The following is a 16,871-nucleotide window of genomic DNA, read 5'->3' as shown; positions in this document are numbered from 1 at the left end:
TTTAATGATATAAATTATTCTTATTAAAATTTAATGAAAAATACAAAAAGAGGTTTCAGGTGAAGGAGAGAATAAATAAAACAAAAACTGACATTTAATTATTTTTTTACAATCTTACTAAATAAATAAACATTACAGGACAGTTTTCATGTTTACATCACTTATATTTTATTAAATGTTATGTCAAATTATTTAAAAAATATAACAAAAAATAATCACTGAATCATTCAATTATATGTTAAGTCTCAATTTTATATAAATAATACTAGAAAAGAAAATTATATATGTACACAATACTGAAATATCATACGTGTACATTAAGTGTAAGGTTTTATCATTCAAAGCTTGAGAACATAACATTGCACAAATATCGATTGTAACATTTTCATTGTTATTTGTATTATTACTATTACTATTATTGTAACTATTATTATTATTCATTTTCATGTTCTTTCTAATCATCATTGTGATCATATTTTCTGTCGGAGAGAAATATACTGTCACTTTTCTGATTAAAAATGGTACAGTCATATATTTTTCTATTTATTTTGTAACAGCAGAAATAATCATACAAGCTAATACTTTTGTATCCATTAAGCACGAATATTTTGTTTTTATATTAGTAGTCTATAATGAGTAAAATTTGACTAGATTTTTACATTAAAGATTGCGTAATTTTAATTTGATATTACGACTATCCTACTCCAAGCTGTATGCATATAACTAATACTATCTTATTAAAGCAGATATAAGAAAACGTAGATTGTTCTTTTATTAACAAATATACCGTTGTTAGAGTCTTTCGTAATTGTTCGTATATAGGTAAAGAATAGGAAGTCTGCTACATAACTAGTATATTAACAGACTACTTTTGTTTTATGATTTACCACCCGCAGAATTATCAGCTTCGCTAGATCCTTCTGCTGAATCTGGAAATTCTTTTTGATGACTTTTAGAACTCCTATCCTTGTAATCTCGTCGATGATGATGATGGTGATGATGGTGATGATTTTCACTATCTCTACGATCTTTTTGTGAAATGTTTCCTCTATATTTTCGATTGCTCTCATCGCGATAATAATTACGATGACCACGAGATCGATAACATAGAGATTCAAACATCATCGTATCTAATTTTATATTGCCATTTTGAAGTTGTGGTAACATAGTCGAATCCATCTCCGTCTGATGGTCTGATTTATTGTGTCGATTTCTTCCGTTCCTGCAATATAGTACTATAAATAAACTGTAAAATATATATATGTTGAAATAGTAATAAACATTTTAAGTCCTCATTACCTAAATGACTTGTGATGCCAGTAGCTCTGTAATGGTGGAAATATATGAGGAGTTTGTTCTTGTATAGTGCTCGTAGGTGAGCCGCGACTATGATGACTATTATTACTGTCACGGGATCGAGCTCCTTTATTACCATTCATATTTGGTGATGTTGCTTTCAATGTTGCAATTTGTTCTCTCTGTTCCTCATTTTGTTTGCGTAATCGTTTTATCGCTGCTTCTGTGCCTTCAAAGCATGCAATTAAATGTGCTCGAGGGGAATGAAGTCCTACTTGAATTCCTACATCTATCATTGACTTCTTATTTATCTTTTGTTCTTCTATTGAACTCAACTTTCTGCAATGAACAAAATTATTTTTATAATTTATAATTAAGTACTTCCGATAATTAATGCAACTACTAACTTTTTCTGCTCTTCAATAATTTCAGAAAAATACTGATTTTCTGTTCTAAGTACTTGTAAAGATATTTTGGTATCTTGTAAATCTTTCTCCAAAAGTTCCACTTGTAATGGTGTAACATTCACACATACTGGGCTACCCTGTAAAAGAGAATTTCTAATTAAAGTTCCTGATATCACACATGAGCATATACGCGTATACATCTACATGAAACACGTCAAGACTGTAAAGCATACCTTTGGTTTCACAAACCCACTTCCATTATCTTCAGGAGAAGAAGGACTGCTAGGTACATAAGTAGATCCTTTCGAGAATACTAATTGAAACTGTAAATCTACACATAATTACGAAGTATTAGGGATTTATTTATCCATGGAGAAACAAACATATTATTGATAAAGAATGTTATGATTTACTGCTTACCTCTATTTTTTTGACGTAATGATTCTACTTCTTGGTGTAAAGCCACCAAAGTTGCTTGATGTTGTTCTTGTAAAAATTTCATATTTTGTTCCAGTTGAGCTATTCTATCAATATTTATAGTTTGATGTCTTATACTTTGATTCAATCCTTCATTCCTATCTGTTAATGTTACTATATCTCTCTCTGATGGTGATTTCTTTCCCTAAAAGTAATATGTGTATTATTTAGATGAATATTTATATTTTAAATAAAATATAACTGATACTTACTTGAGGAAACGGTACAGTTGATAATTTAACTAATACTGTAGATGCCATTTTGAAAAAATGTATGTTTACTTGATATATAAGGACATAAATATTAGCAAATTCAATGACATATAAAATCTTTTGCACGCACACACAAACAGAAATCACAGAGATATAAATTACTTTCTTATTTAGAAAAAGCTTTTCTTAGATGTATATCATGTTTTGGAAATCTGAAAAGGTATTACACTATAATTTGAAACAATTCAAATAAAACATCATCTGATATAAAAAATAGAAGAAACATTGAAATATAAAATATTCATATAATGAAATACACTGTTTAAAATGTTTAAATGACTATTAATTTGAAAATTTAATATGTTTTAAAATGCAAATACAGCAATATCGTTTTGTTTCTTAACAGAAAAGTAACATATCGTTTTTCGTTACCATTAAGATCATTCCATAATATTAAATTGTTATTCGGCATATTTTATCATTGTAAAAATATAAGTATTACAAAATGATATGTGACAAGTACAGAAAATAAAAAGAAATAAAAATAAATTAAATCTGCAGAAAGAATGAAGGAATTGTCTTCTTATACATTACCAAATCAGATTTAAATTTCCAGACGTTTTGCGTAATAAAAGGCGAAAAATCGACAACATGCAAGTAATCGGGAGCCTGGTGGATTGTGATTCTGCGCCTGAATTTCCTGACGTCACGTCGAACTAACTAAGGATTGGTTAACGGTTTAGCAACAATTTTGCGGTCACTTACAATAAACTGTTAAGAGAAATTTAGTCGTTTCTAAGAAATAGTTGATTAAATATATTTAGATAAGGAGATTTGAAATTCTTGGAAGCACGTATAGCAATGTATTAATGATATCATAACAGAAGAATAATAAAGGTTGATCGTAATGCTGATTACTTGGATAATTTGAAAAGCAAGCGCGCAAAGGTATAGATCGTCAGGTAGACTATTCAGATACGCAGGACAAAACTCGTTCACAACCATGACACTTGTATTTTCTATATCCTTGCGCGCATGAGTATTGATCCAATGATACTTAACAAATGGTAGCACGCCTTAACCGCACCCAAGCTTTTATCAATACTATTTTAACTTATTTATTTATATTTCTATTCTGTAAATCTTCATGAGTTAAAAATTTGTCCAACTAAAAGAAAATTGCTTAATTTTTAATACATAATCATATTAAGAATCATTTGTCAAAATATTTCTATTGTAAAGTTTCCTGTAGTTTTCTGCACTTAATTGATTGTAATTTCTAACGAAGCAAAAGAATTTTTGTATTGATATAATATTTTCCGATGTATTAAAGAAATTGAACATTGAGAAATTACAATCTAAATTGTGTTTCACTTTAAATATAAGTAAAAATTATTTATATCAACTAAAATAGACGTGTATTTATAAACGTGTGTTTTTAGTTTTTAAACATCTATGTATACATATGTATATATGTACATAGATACATATAATATATAACATTCAATAGAGGCCTAATTTCGATGTAAAAGAATACTCTGAAGTATTTTTGGTATGTTGTCAAAAGATCGAGGTTAAGATGCTAATTTAACTCCTGTTCAAAAACCGAATAGAAGACAATTTTTTAACTTTCTTCTATATTACTATTCGAAACAAATAGGGTTACACCCATTTTCCTCGAGTTCACACATCCTTTGAGATAATTTTTGCCATACTGTCGCGTAAACAAAAAGATTTGATTGTCGCTTCTGCAAAATTTTAATTCATCCTAGAAAAAATGTCTTTTATGGTAGAAAATAGACCAACCAATGAAATAAGCAATAAAGATAGAGAACATTTTCTTTCTTTAGAAGTAACTGAAGATTATAGCTTTAAGGTATTTGTATATGTAAACATATATATATGTATATATATACACATATATAAACATGCAAGCATATTTAAATATATATAATAATTAAAATGGCAAAAATCATTAATATAAAATAATATCTTTTGTTATAGTATATACCTGAAAGTCATTTTAAACACATAGTAAGAAATGTACAGAGACACAGACGCAAAGAGGATGAGGAACGTATATGGGCTTCATTCGTTAAAGAACAGGAGTTAAATAGTTTGAGGTTTGACAAAAAAGATGTTGACTATTCTATACAAAATATGAAAGACCTGTTGCAAGAAAATATACAAAATGTAGATAGAGAACTTAAAAGACTTGAAGAAGATGCCCTCCCTGAACGAAGTAAAGGAATTCGAAATCCTAAATCTAATGTTAAAAATGAAGTGATGTATACAAAAGTAAGTGTTTTGAAGCTTTTATTTTGATCTATGTTATGTGTACCATAATGTGTTAATTCACTATATTGTTCTAACTTACGTCAAATTTTCATTAATTCATCTATGTTAGGTAAACAGCATCGGGGACAATTATTCAAAGGAGAAAACATTAACAAAGAATAGGGGTACATGTAAAACTAATGTTTCAGTTCCAACTTCTCGGGGCAGTAATATTTATATGTATAGTGAATCTGAAGGACAGAAAACAGTTTTTAAATCTAAGGCTAAAAAGTCTTTGTCAGATTCTTCTATCACAGAGAAAAAATGTTATACAAACCAACTTCTTCGTGCAACCAACCATTTTGAGAATAATTCTGATACAGATTCAAGTAATAACAAAGATGATATTGTTTATATACAACCAGATCCATTTACCATACAGAAACTATTATCGATGCAAAAGAAAATTGCTGAACTACTAGATGAAATATCATTTAGATTATGCAGAATTCCTTTACCAGATGGTGATAGTGATTTGAAAAGAAGACAACAGCAAACACTAGAATTTTCTATAAGATTTTCAAGAAATTATCTGTACAATCTTAACAGACTTGTTACAAGCATTCAAAGACATATCAGAGCTATTTCTCCCAGACTAGGATTAAAACAATATAAGAATATTGTATTTCATCAAGATATGATAAAGCAAAAGCTGGTTGCTGCTCATCAATTATTAATACAAGCTCTAACTGCTTATTATAAACATATTCCAAACTCTATTCTTGAGGGTCATTCTACAAAACTTCAAGATGTGTTACAGGTTGTCTACAATCTGATAAATATTTGTGATAAAGTTGAGATTTCTACTTACTATTTCTGTTCAGGAGATACTACAATTATACCGTTGGTAATGCTTAAGTAGGAAATTTTATTATTAATATTTATAAATTATACAATTTATTAAAAATGTATTCTTCTGCAGGGGAAGAATCTTCAAAATAAATGTGATGCTATTTTATCTAAATTAAAGTTAAATTTAGAAAGTAGATATGGATCCACAAGTCACAAGAATGTACAACCTGTAATCACTACTGCACCAATATTTTTACCTAACAAAGGGCGTTGCAATCGCAAGAATCTATCTAATCGGTTAAGCATGTACAGCATGGATGTTAAAATGTCCAAGGGTAATCTAAAGAGAAGAAACGATATAAGAAGAAAAAGTATACGAAAATTATTTCAGATTTTATATTACTTGGTACATATTATTCTAAATATGTTATAACTTTAAGTGTATATTTTGCAGGCTATACTTATCAGAAAGAAAATGAGAATAATACTAAGGAAGTCGGAAATCTATACGCTCAGGATTATACGTTACCAGAACTACTATATCCTAGTCCTATAACGCGTACAACATCTTCCAGGGACGTTGTTCAGATTGATTCCACGAAAAATATAAGTAATTCTAAAGAAGATGACATTCGAACTGTGATGGATGGATTAACAATAGATTCCGAAAATGTAAGACATATTAAAAATAAAATATCTTACGAAGGATTCAACAAAACATTGGGTTTTATAAAATAGGATAGTAATATAGAAATTCGAACTAAGCGTAAACCTGAAACAAATAGTGGACAACAATCGGTCGCAATACGTAAAAAGACATCTACAGAAATGCGAGAGGCGAAAAATACGAAAAGCAAAGGAGTAAATATTGAAGCAAACAATTTTACTAACGAGGAGGATGATTTAATTAAAAAAGTAACTACAATTCCCAAGGAGCATTTGGTTGCACTAGCTCCTGTAATAAACGACTTAGTGGCTCTTGTATCAAAAAAGGTAACACTCATTGCAGTTTATTTTATATTATATATACATATATGCATATATATATAATGAAAATTAATATATTATTTAATATTCACTATTGTGAATTATATTATAGAAAAATGAATTGGAGATGCAATCTGTTTCGGAAACGTCTGTGGAAACATTAAGAGAATTTTTACAAAAATATCAGTCACCTAAAGATTGTGATACTAAAGCTCCTTTAACAAAAACCAGTTATGAACAATCACATTGTAATCTTAATGGGTAAATAGAATACAGTAATAAAAATACACCTTCATTAAGCACAATAAAATTGAATATTTTATGAATTGCGACAGCTTATCTGAAATTAAAAGACACAATGAAAATGTACAATTAATTTGTATATCTTCTATGGGCAAAGTTCCTAAAATGACACATTGTGATGCTTCGTGTCAAGTAGATTATGAAACAGCACTAAAAGTATGTGACATAATATACTCCATCTAATTAGAATAGATAGAAATTATATATGTTTTTTAACAAAATCTCTAGATTATTCATAATGGAAAGGTTACTGATTCAAACATCAAAAATGGAGTGCAGCTTGCTATTTCAGAAGAAACTGAATTACTATTTCTAACATACAGATGTGAATATAAAAAATTGTGTCAATCAAAGCCAATGTATTCTAGCAATACACAAAATAAACCATGGGATATCGTGGCATGGTGAGTATACTATCCTATATATTTCTTACAAATTTTAAATGATAAAAATATTTTTAAACAGGATATCTGATAAATTGATAGAGGAGTTAATAATTGAAATAACAGAAGAGTTACAAATGAATGATGTAATTAAAAAACTGTTTGAAATGGAATTTCAAGAATTATAACAGCGCAACGTTCGTTTATATGGGATTAATATAGTAAATCATATTTACAAACCAAATAATTTTTCAAATGTTTTTTATTCAAAAGTACAACTTTTTAAATAAATTATTACTTTGTATACTAACGTGTAATTTATTTATTCTTTTATGTTAAATCTATTTGTAAAAATAAAATTGGTATCAAAATATTTTAATAAAATTATTAATAAATTAGTAATGGTAATAACATTAATGATAAAGTTAAATGTAATCAAAAGAATTAATCATATATTTTTTTTGTAACTGAAAAATTGCAACTGTGATTATTTGGGCGTGTTTATACATATATATGTTAAAATATTAGAAAAAACTTGATCGGATGATTTATCCCTTAGTAGTAATACGCAACGCTAACATTGGGAGGTTAGTTAGAGATTCGTAGTTTTAATGATCAGAAAATCTAATAATCTAATAGTTTAACGAACGTCAGAAAAATTGTAATTTTAAAATAAAAGTATAAAATGAGACAAACGATTTTAAAATTATACAAAGATTTATTGCGCTATGGTGATAATTTGAAGTATACAGATAAAGAATATTTTCGATACAGAATTCGTAAAAATTTTAAACAAAATAAGCATTTAATTGATCAAATAGAGATTGACTTTCAATTGCAAGTAAGTAATCATAAAATATAATGCATTTTTGTTATAAACTTCCAGTTGCAAATGCGTTTAAATAAAGTAAAACAATATACATTACTTAACGTAAAGGTTATTTTTTTCAGAAAGGACGAAAACTTCTACAAAATCAGCGAGTATTGTAAATCTATAGTTCGTTATAGTGAAATTGAACAAATATAATTATATATTGTTTATAGCAATGCTGAAGCTGTTAAATAGAGCATATAATAATCAATCTTATGATGCTCATATATCGCCATTGATTGTTAAAAAAATGTACGGATTTTTATGTCATGAAGTCAAGAACAATTGGAGTAACCTATTAAATAGCCAGAAACAAATTCGATATAAATCATACAATCGCTTCTTGGATTATTCAAAAGTACCCAGGCTAGAAGAAAATGATTTACAAGAACAACATGTTAGAGGATCTGGACCTGGCGGTCAAGCAACTAACAAGACGAATAATGCAGTAATTTTAAAACACAAACCTACAGGATTAGTTATAAAATGTCATCAAACTAGAAGTTTAGAACAAAATAGAAACATTGCTAGAGAGATATTGTTAAGAAAATTAGATAATTTAGTGAATGGTCTGGATTCTCTGGAAAGTCAACAGGAACGATTAATGAAAAAAGATTCCATTAAGAAGAGACAAAAGAAAAAAAAACTCGCAGATTTGAAGAATAAGTTTATGGAACGCGAGAACTTAAAATAATCGAAAATATAATATATTATTTAAACAATTTGTTGCTCTAGATATTATATAATATCTTATCTAATAAAATTTAAGTCAAACACAATACTATTTTTGTATATTACACAATAACGAAGTATAATATAAATCAAGATAGGATAGGAGCATGTAGAATCTCGTTGTCATTTTTAATGGAAAATTCATATCTTTAATAGTCATCTCTTTTTTGAAATCGCGAAAGGCTTACATTATTTTTCATTGAAATAAAATATTTAGATATACTCTCGCAAAGGAATTCAATATATATATATATATATATATACATATACATACATATACATATACATACATACATATATATTGAATTATATCTTACACTCAATGATGCGTTTTGTGACAGAAAATTATGATTTGCTATAATGAAGCTTGTTTACAGCACAGCGCATTCTAAAGCCTGGTTTTACAAATAAAAATAATTTCTTTTAGATGTACACATTTTTTGTACATATACCGAAATAAGAAAATAAAAGAAAGTACTTTCTTTAAACACAGATATATATATACATACGCCAACTTTCTGATTCAAGAACGCAAAGACTGCACCAAAATATCAATGTACAAGGTTCTTAATAGAACTTTAGAAATCGGAAAAGGACATGAAGGAAAATATTAATAAAACCCTATCGATGGTGCGCCAGTAGTGTTAAATACTATTCTACATACACAAATATTTTATACATAATTTACATGTTGGTAGAACATATAGATTAAATTTTAACAACGAGATCGTATAAAAGACTGAATCTCGATTTTAAAATTTAAACTATAACGAAAGTCGTATTGAGGACTTCAGCTACTTTTTAACCACCTTCCGAATTGACCACGATTGGTCTTTAAACGTTTTTTCGGCGGTTGAGTATTCGATCTCGGAGAACTGGAACTTCTTAACCGTCTGTTGCTTGCAATCGTTACCGAGAGAATACTGTGGTCCATTTCAACTTGATCGTCAATCTTCATCATTCTAACAACTGGTTGAAACTCAATACTCGAACGTCTTTGTTCAAGTTCTGAAGTAGTTATAATCGTAGGACTGACATGTCCCGATAATGCACAATCGACTTCAGAATTTTGTGTTTCCGATGACATGGTATCGGCTCGTCGTTTTGTACCTTTTATAGTTTGTTGCTTTCTACATGTAATACTTAAATAGGAATCCTTTTTACAATTCTCATCTTCGAACACTGTATCTGAAGATATGTCAGTTTTTCTCGTCCGTTTCTTCGCGCAAATTCGTTTTCGCGAAGTTACTCTGTTCCTTTTATATACATTACTATGGTGAAGGTGGTGATGGTGATGATGATGGAGGCGATGATGCTGTTCAATTTCAGAGTCAGAGTTTTCAGAATGAGTCTTCTGTTGCCTCTTTCTCGGTAATCCGTTAGTATTATGATGTTTCCTGGAAACAATTTTGGTCTCGGCGTCCTTTCTACACAATATCTCATGATTTTCGAGTTCTACACGAGATTCGCAAGTTTCAGAAGATGTGTTGTCATGTTGTCGTTTCTTGATGGTTGCGTTCGAGATAAAACGACGTTCCGATATAGAATGAACATCTTTCCGAAACACGTTCTCGTGATTTTCATCGTTTCCGTGATCATTTTCTGACATTTCTTCGATCTTCGACAAATTTTTTCTGAATCCATAGTCTTTGTTCAATATGAAATTCCTGTCAGTCTCGTTGCATATATCAGATGTAAGTGAACCTGTGCAGGATTCAGCATTTGTTGTATGTAACATGGAATTATCAGGAACCGCTATACTTACGTCTTTCTTCTCGTTTTCGTCGTGACGCGTGTTAGAAGAAATATTCGAGGTATACACTTCGAATAAACGTCCGTCGTCCTTCCTCTGGCCGAAGCCTAATGACTGTTCATCTTGTGTGATGGAACTCGTAACGGATGTAGCTATTTTAATATTACCTTCTTCCGTTAATCTGTTAGACATATTCGTGACCTGCACATTACAATCCTTCTCGCTTTGCCCTATATTTTTCTCCACTAGGTTTTCCCTGTCACAGTTTATGTCTGCCAGAGGTTTGCTTTGGAGTCTTCTCTTCATTTTAATTCCAGGCCATCCGGTTCTATTTTTCCTCTTCTTCCTTCGTTTTAAAGGTGACTCGACACTTCCCTCACCACACTCGGAACTTGCACATGATGAATTTTCTAAACAGTTTACGATATCGTGACAACTGTCCAATAATTCAAGCAAGTTTGGAGGTGGTCCTCTTGGGATATTTGGTTCATAAAAATTCAATTCCATCTGTGTTGTATCAGGCTCGAACGATTCAATCAACTCGAAACTATCGTTTGCGTTATTAAGCATCTCGTCGATACTTTTTACCATTTCTTTTAGATCTTCATCCACATCAGATTTCAACTCAGTTTTCTGATCAGGTCTGGGAGTATTTGCATGTGACCTGATGGATTGGCATTCATCTATTGTGTACAAATTCGAAGATTGTTGTTGCTGTTGTTCTCTTTTTCTTATAATTGTTGACATAATAGCTAATGTGGAAGCATGACAACGAGGACTTTTCCTAGGAGATCGTCCAATACAACCTATACTCCGTCCGCGACCTTTTCTTTTATTTTCCGCTCTATTTTGGTTTTTTATCAAAATTTCGTGAAAATTTTCAATTTCATATGGTAAAAGAAATGGCTTTTGTGAGTCCCCTTCGCTAAAATAGTGCCAAAATTCTGCTCCTTCATCTTGCCGCTGATACGTTTGATACCATGGTTCAGACTTTGGTACGGCTTCAAAAGAAAATTGCATTTTTTCAACTTCTGGTGAGGGTTTGGACGGATACACCTTTGCTATTTCTATACCTTTCTCGACAATACTACCTTCTATTTCTTCCTGATTTTCTTTAATACCAGTTAGAGGCGCCTGATACCTTAATCTGCTCCCAGGAGTTTCGAATTTGTAATAATCAACATTATCTTTGATCAGCGCTTCTGCTTGTGTCCGTCTTTTTTTTCTAGCTCGTCCCAAACTTAAAGAGTCTTGAGAATCGTCTTCGGTAGTTTCCGATTTTGCAGGTGAACTAGAAGTTAAGAATGAACTAGGACAGATAGAATTGCCGCTATCGTTGCACTCACTTTCAGTATCCCTTGGTAATACGCTACTCTGTTCGTCATCGCTTATTTCACTTGAATCATCTCGTTTAAGTTCCCTAAACATAAAAGACTCCGCTTCATCGCTTAGTAATGATAGTTCCGACTTTCTTACACGTTTAAATCGTACAACTACTGGTTTCTCACTAGATGGCACTTCCTTCTTTTCTTCACTATCCCCATCCTTTTGAACTGTACATTGAGAATTATTGTTTGACAATACACTTGATCTTAACTTACTTCCTAACACTTCCACTTTATAATATGCACGATTATCTTCAATCAAACGTTCTTCAACGGACAACCTGTGCCGTCCTCTGACGCTCCGACTACCTCTTCTATTTGACTTGCAACATTTTGATTTCTCTTCTTTTGCTACTTCGTTCTTTTCTGTATTATTCAGTGTTCTATTAATTTTCTGTTCATCCCTTACAGAATGACCATTACAGATTGTGCCTGTATTGATATCATTGTGCTCTGATAACCTTTTTGCACTTGATGGAGTATTTTCTAACTGTAATTTGCAAGTCAATTCTTTTAAAGTTTCGTTACCAGGCGAAACTTTACAAGGTTTAATACGACTGTTATCATTTGTACTTAAAAGATTTTCATTACAACCATTTTTTATGTTTCCATTAATTTGATCATGATTTTTACTCTTTGGATGAGTTTGTTCTTGTTTGATGCGTTCAGGGTCATTTCCAATACTATTTTCTTCGTTATTACAATTTATTGTCCTTTGTATGTCCTGATTGTTAGTATCTTTAAGTTTGTTATATGTTTCACAATTTTTCTCATTACAACATTTTTCTTCTAATTCCGCCGAAAATGTTTTAATTTTGTATTCATTTTGCTTAGATTCTTTTAATTCATGTTCTTCTATATATTTGTCTCCTGGTGCATCTTCTTCGATCCAAATTGTCCCTTTCGCTCGCTTTTTGATAGTAAAACCTTCGAATTCGTCGTAGAACTTCTCCGTTTTATCGGCTTCATGCCAGGGACTACCTTTTGATCTTAATAAATGGCCGCTTTCGTGTCTTGTACGTGTACGTAAATTATGAGAGGAGTTTAATCTTAAACTGAGATTCCGACGTGCGCCATTACGTTGTACCATCTTTATGTCTCCAACGTCAAAATCCCCTAAACTTTTTGCATTTCTATTAACCTTCCCTTCTGGCAATACTGTGTCATGAAGATTACGATCCCCATTGGAAAACAAATTGCAATCTTTTCTACAAAAAAATATTAAGCAATACTTTAACACTTATTGTTAAAGAAGTGATTTAATTATTAATATATTTTACGTACTCTATATTTTTTCCTCTGTTTAGTTTTAAAAACGCTTCTACATTGGCTCCTGCATTGATCAATTTATCCAAAGACAAGAAATTATCATCATTTTGAATAAAGCTAAGATGCTGATCGCTTTGCACATGTTTGGCCAGATCTCTATATCTAATACGGCAAATTTCACAATAACCGGAAGCTAATTGTTCTGTTCTTCGAGTGCGGACAGTTGCTCGTGGTCGCCGAGTCATTTCTTTTTTCTATTCACATTCAATATAATGTTTTGCGTCTAACGATCAAACTTTATACAACATAAATATGTGTATCAAACATTACCTCCTCTTGGTTGATAGCCGGAATACCTTCCCTGTTTTCTTTTACTTCTTTCCCTAATTTTTCCAGTTTTTCTCGTCTCTTCGTATTGAAAGGACAAGAGCCTGGATCACCGTGAAAATTCAATGTTGGCCACACAGGTAGTTCAACAAATACAGGTCTAGTATTCCTATGTCAATATGTCATTGTATATTAAAATAATTTGACGTATAGTTATAGAGATCTTATATTAAATAACATACCTCTGAAAGGATTCAAATTTCAAATAAGGACCCTTGAGGTGTCTGACCTTTATATCTTTAGTTGAACTCTGTTGATGTGAGTGTCTTAATTGTTTCAAATGATTCGTGTCTTTAACAGATGAGTAGATTTTGTCAAGCCAAGACTGAAGTTTATCAATTGCCCAAATAGGAATTCCCCAATTTTGAGCGTTGTAGAGTGGATCCACGGAACACTGTTGTGGCTGTATCAGAGCACGCTCCAACATTGCCTCCACCCGCGATTTCTAAAAAATAGTACATAGATTACAAAGCACAAAATTCAGTTGTATAAAAAGTAAAGGTGAAATTTTACTTTGACACGGTACTCACAGATCTTTGGGTAGTTTGACCCCGTAGATTGGTTGTATTAGACAAGGGGCATTCAGGACTAAAAAATGATGTTGGAGGAGTTGGCATGGGGGTTGGAGTTTCTAAACTCCTCAGCGAGGGAGGTCCCCCGCTGCCTCCACTGGCACAACCCCATTTATGTTTTTCAAAATTTATGTAACCAGTCTTGTCTACTCTGTCACTAATCACCAGGTCTACACTCCGTATTAAAAATAATTCTATTACCTAGAAAATTATAAATAAAACTTAAATAAGATTGCTAGAACTATAGATTAATTACAATGAATAATGTAAAAGTAAAATGAAATACAAAACAAATTGAGAAAGGTAGCAAGACCAAAAGCGAAAAAGGTAGAAATAAGGAGAAGAAAATAGCAAGAACAAAGAAGAAAAGTTTGCCGGCTTTATAGTGATTGAACTCACGGGAAAAAAATTGGAAGTTGCATCAAAAGGATACGTAATGTGTGAATGCCCGGTGATAAGTGACCCGTTGACGGATGCACAAATACACACGTTTACATCGCGGTATGCTGACGTCAAACAATTTCGTGTTCTTCTCAAGCGCAACTAAGCGCACTACTATCAATCGAATTCGCAGAAGTGCGAGCCATGCGTATGTAGTTGGAAATCCTCATGTAGTTAACAATGGTTGCCGCATTGTTACACACCGTTCTAATAATATGTTACGAATCGCACAATCAAGACAATAACGAAGCACGTGGGATCAAATGAAGGGAATAATTCAAGGAATTTTTATCGGGAAATCAGCTGAAAAGGATTTCTTGAAAGAAATTCATGGTAATGAAAATAATCAGTGAGTTTATGTTGAGTTACTGTCAAGCGGTCTTGAAACGCATGAAACCTTCACACAAAACAACTTCCTCGAACCACACTGTTTATCGGTTTATGAATTCGCAAATATTTCGAACTTCGCGTTGTAAAATATTTAAAATGCGATTCACGGTACAGGGTTTGAAGGGAGAAGCTTGTCGAGATATATCTCAAGCGGTGAAACGAAAGGAAGGAGGCAAAGGAAAAGAGCGCTGGGACGCGCGACAAGATCGTTACTCGCGGGGGAGAACTGTCACGCACAAAATGGCCATTCGCCGTTAACAGCTTGGCAGACGAGCCTGGAGGCGGCGCTTTGCATTCTTGCTCGCTCTCCGCCGATGAATACTCTGACTAAATGAATACGGTAGCCTCGCTGAATACTTGAAAATCCTTTTTCCCTGTATTTTCGCGTCCATATTTTTTGTTTTTTCAAACCACAACACAACAGTTGAAAGCGACGAATCTGCCCCACTTCACTTCTACTTCTCAGCTTTTCCTAAAGATGGCGTGACACGACCCGGTTTTTTAACGGTTGTTTGTCAACAGAAATATTTTACGAAAATCCTTCTGTACCATATTCAAATTGTCCGAAATACAGTTTGCTTTTTGATATATCGGTGATTTTTAATTATTGTACAAGGGAAAACAGTTTGTCAATAAGCAGAGAGTTAACAATTAAACATGTTTCCAAATTATTTCTTATTATCTCAACTTTTAAACTTCAACTAAAAATTTTAAATAGACATGAATAAAAAATATTATGAGAGAAATTAATTTTTCTGAAAATGACAAATCATATCTTTGCAAAGTTAATATTAATAGGCTAAGTCATAATAGAAAGCGGTGGAAAACAAAAGAAAAGATAAATGTCACAAATATGAGCAAGAAACTAAATAAATGTGAGAGACATAGTGGGGATATATGTATGTCAGAAAAGAGTTACTACAAATACACTATGAGAAACTATGCAATGAAGTAACAACACATCATTCATATATGCCATCTACATATAACTAAACACTTACTCCTCCCAAATCTTTAATCTTAGCTTCTATTTTAGTTGTAGTAGCATGATTCTTGATATCCAAGTAAAACGACTTTCCTTCCAATGATTTCAATTCCTTCTTTGTATGAACATCTGAAATGTCACAGAAATGTCATAAGAATTTTTTATCTTTTTTCCTATACCTGTGATAAAATACAATTTTAAAATGCTATTAAAACGTACAGTTTTGAACAGATTTAAGTCTGTAGCAGCTTTACAAAAATATCAAGATAATATCATCATGTAAAAGAAGAGAATATGCTGATTAAAAATGAAATATCACATGTTCTTTTTATTAATAGACATATGTATATTACGCGCAATGCGGAAAGATCATTCTATACGTATATTATGTTAATATAATAAAAGAAATAATTTTTTATGCAAATGCACGTTTTATTACGTATGTATGTACATCGAAAGGAAATTGTTCATAAAAGTTCAATAATTTCAATTATCAATTGTTTCGACATAAATACAAATTTGTATATATGTTAGACATACGTGAGTGTTTGTTTAATTTATTTTCTCTTGATGGCTGCTTATGCTCCTGATGTTGAATTTTGGATGGCGATACCATATCCTATGCTATGCACCGCACAGACAACAACGATATTTTACTGTACCTTTGTATTTTTACAACACTTTCCATTCTCAAAAACGTACCACGTATTCCCATAAATATTTCTTTGCATATCTGTCAATTATATCCATTTATTCAGAGAAACGTAACCTACCAACTACAAATTACACCACAATTTTCATTTCCGAACTAGCAAATCCAACTCTCTGAACCGTTCTGAACGTTTTCATGAATTGAAGTTGTGCACTCTAGATGATTATTTGAAAAGTATAG

General features: G+C 31.4%; 4 protein-coding genes across 13 annotated transcripts; 2 read left to right on the top strand and 2 right to left on the bottom strand.

Moving 5' to 3' along the window:
• Positions 1-357: 357 nt before the first annotated feature.
• On the bottom strand, positions 358-3,120 carry LOC100746261. Its single transcript, XM_003489657.4, has 7 exons — positions 2,987-3,120; positions 2,393-2,604; positions 2,124-2,325; positions 1,937-2,034; positions 1,704-1,840; positions 1,300-1,635; positions 358-1,222 (listed from the first exon to the last, which is right to left on the bottom strand). Exons 2-7 carry the CDS (start codon positions 2,438-2,440, stop codon positions 877-879), a joined length of 1,167 nt encoding a protein of 388 aa, XP_003489705.1. The 5' UTR covers positions 2,441-2,604; positions 2,987-3,120; the 3' UTR covers positions 358-876.
• Positions 3,121-3,375: 255 nt separating this feature from the next.
• Positions 3,376-7,504, top strand: LOC100746141. 6 transcript variants are annotated; one of them, XM_012385942.3, is made up of 10 exons: positions 3,376-3,459; positions 4,397-4,690; positions 4,800-5,576; positions 5,652-5,892; positions 5,976-6,193; positions 6,260-6,514; positions 6,621-6,769; positions 6,844-6,967; positions 7,040-7,215; positions 7,277-7,504. In XM_012385942.3, exons 1-10 carry the CDS (start codon positions 3,457-3,459, stop codon positions 7,380-7,382), a joined length of 2,343 nt encoding a protein of 780 aa, XP_012241365.1. In that variant the 5' UTR covers positions 3,376-3,456; the 3' UTR covers positions 7,383-7,504. The 6 variants fall into 6 exon arrangements, with proteins under 6 accessions (XP_012241365.1, XP_012241366.1, XP_024223591.1 ...); XM_012385943.3 differs by lacking the exon at positions 3,376-3,459 and adding an exon at positions 3,466-3,777; XM_024367823.2 differs by lacking the exon at positions 3,376-3,459 and adding an exon at positions 3,466-3,810.
• Positions 7,505-7,667: 163 nt separating this feature from the next.
• On the top strand, positions 7,668-9,025 carry LOC100746018 (probable peptide chain release factor C12orf65 homolog, mitochondrial). The gene is made up of 2 exons (XM_003489655.4): positions 7,668-8,035; positions 8,146-9,025. Exon 2 carries the CDS (start codon positions 8,241-8,243, stop codon positions 8,757-8,759), a length of 519 nt encoding a protein of 172 aa, XP_003489703.1. The 5' UTR covers positions 7,668-8,035; positions 8,146-8,240; the 3' UTR covers positions 8,760-9,025.
• Positions 9,026-9,246: 221 nt separating this feature from the next.
• Positions 9,247-16,838, bottom strand: LOC100745898. 5 transcript variants are annotated; one of them, XM_012385927.3, is made up of 8 exons: positions 16,520-16,838; positions 15,996-16,108; positions 14,122-14,364; positions 13,774-14,036; positions 13,535-13,700; positions 13,220-13,458; positions 10,563-13,143; positions 10,387-10,501 (listed from the first exon to the last, which is right to left on the bottom strand). In XM_012385927.3, the coding sequence occupies exons 1-8, from the start codon at positions 16,593-16,595 to the stop codon at positions 10,451-10,453; spliced, it is 3,732 nt and encodes a 1,243-aa protein (XP_012241350.1). In that variant the 5' UTR covers positions 16,596-16,838; the 3' UTR covers positions 10,387-10,450. The 5 variants fall into 5 exon arrangements, with proteins under 5 accessions (XP_003489702.1, XP_024223590.1, XP_012241349.1 ...); XM_003489654.4 differs by having other exon boundaries at positions 9,247-13,143; XM_024367822.2 differs by lacking the exons at positions 15,996-16,108; positions 16,520-16,838 and adding an exon at positions 15,232-15,364 and having other exon boundaries at positions 9,247-13,143.
• Positions 16,839-16,871: the final 33 nt, after the last annotated feature.

This window comes from Bombus impatiens, unplaced genomic scaffold (assembly GCF_000188095.3).
Source record: "Bombus impatiens unplaced genomic scaffold, BIMP_2.2 scf_0361, whole genome shotgun sequence".
Lineage (NCBI taxonomy): Eukaryota > Metazoa > Arthropoda > Insecta > Hymenoptera > Apidae > Bombus > Bombus impatiens.
Note: the sequence above shows the minus strand (reverse complement) of the source record. Positions and strands in the feature narration are given on the sequence as shown.

Bases quoted from the DNA above. Each gene is read 5' to 3' on its own strand.
- LOC100746261 (XM_003489657.4), bottom strand. From the start codon at position 2,440: ATGGCATCTACAGTATTAGTTAAATTATCAACTGTACCGTTTCCTCAA. The intron at 2,035-2,123 runs GTAAGCAGTAAA...AATTATGTGTAG, and splicing joins ATTACGTCAAAAAAATAGAG to ATTTACAGTTTCAATTAGTA. The intron at 1,841-1,936 runs GTATGCTTTACA...TCTCTTTTACAG, and splicing joins GTGGGTTTGTGAAACCAAAG to GGTAGCCCAGTATGTGTGAA.
- LOC100745898 (XM_003489654.4), bottom strand. From the start codon at position 16,595: ATGGTATCGCCATCCAAAATTCAACATCAGGAGCATAAGCAGCCATCA. The intron at 13,701-13,773 runs GTATGTTATTTA...ATATTGACATAG, and splicing joins AAATTTGAATCCTTTCAGAG to GAATACTAGACCTGTATTTG. The intron at 13,459-13,534 runs GTAATGTTTGAT...GAATGTGAATAG, and splicing joins CGGCTATCAACCAAGAGGAG to AAAAAAGAAATGACTCGGCG.
- LOC100746141 (XM_003489656.4), top strand. From the start codon at position 4,170: ATGTCTTTTATGGTAGAAAATAGACCAACCAATGAAATAAGCAATAAA. The intron at 4,269-4,396 runs GTATTTGTATAT...CTTTTGTTATAG, and splicing joins CTGAAGATTATAGCTTTAAG to TATATACCTGAAAGTCATTT. The intron at 5,893-5,975 runs GTATACGAAAAT...TATATTTTGCAG, and splicing joins AAACGATATAAGAAGAAAAA to GCTATACTTATCAGAAAGAA.
- LOC100746018 (XM_003489655.4), top strand. From the start codon at position 8,241: ATGCTGAAGCTGTTAAATAGAGCATATAATAATCAATCTTATGATGCT.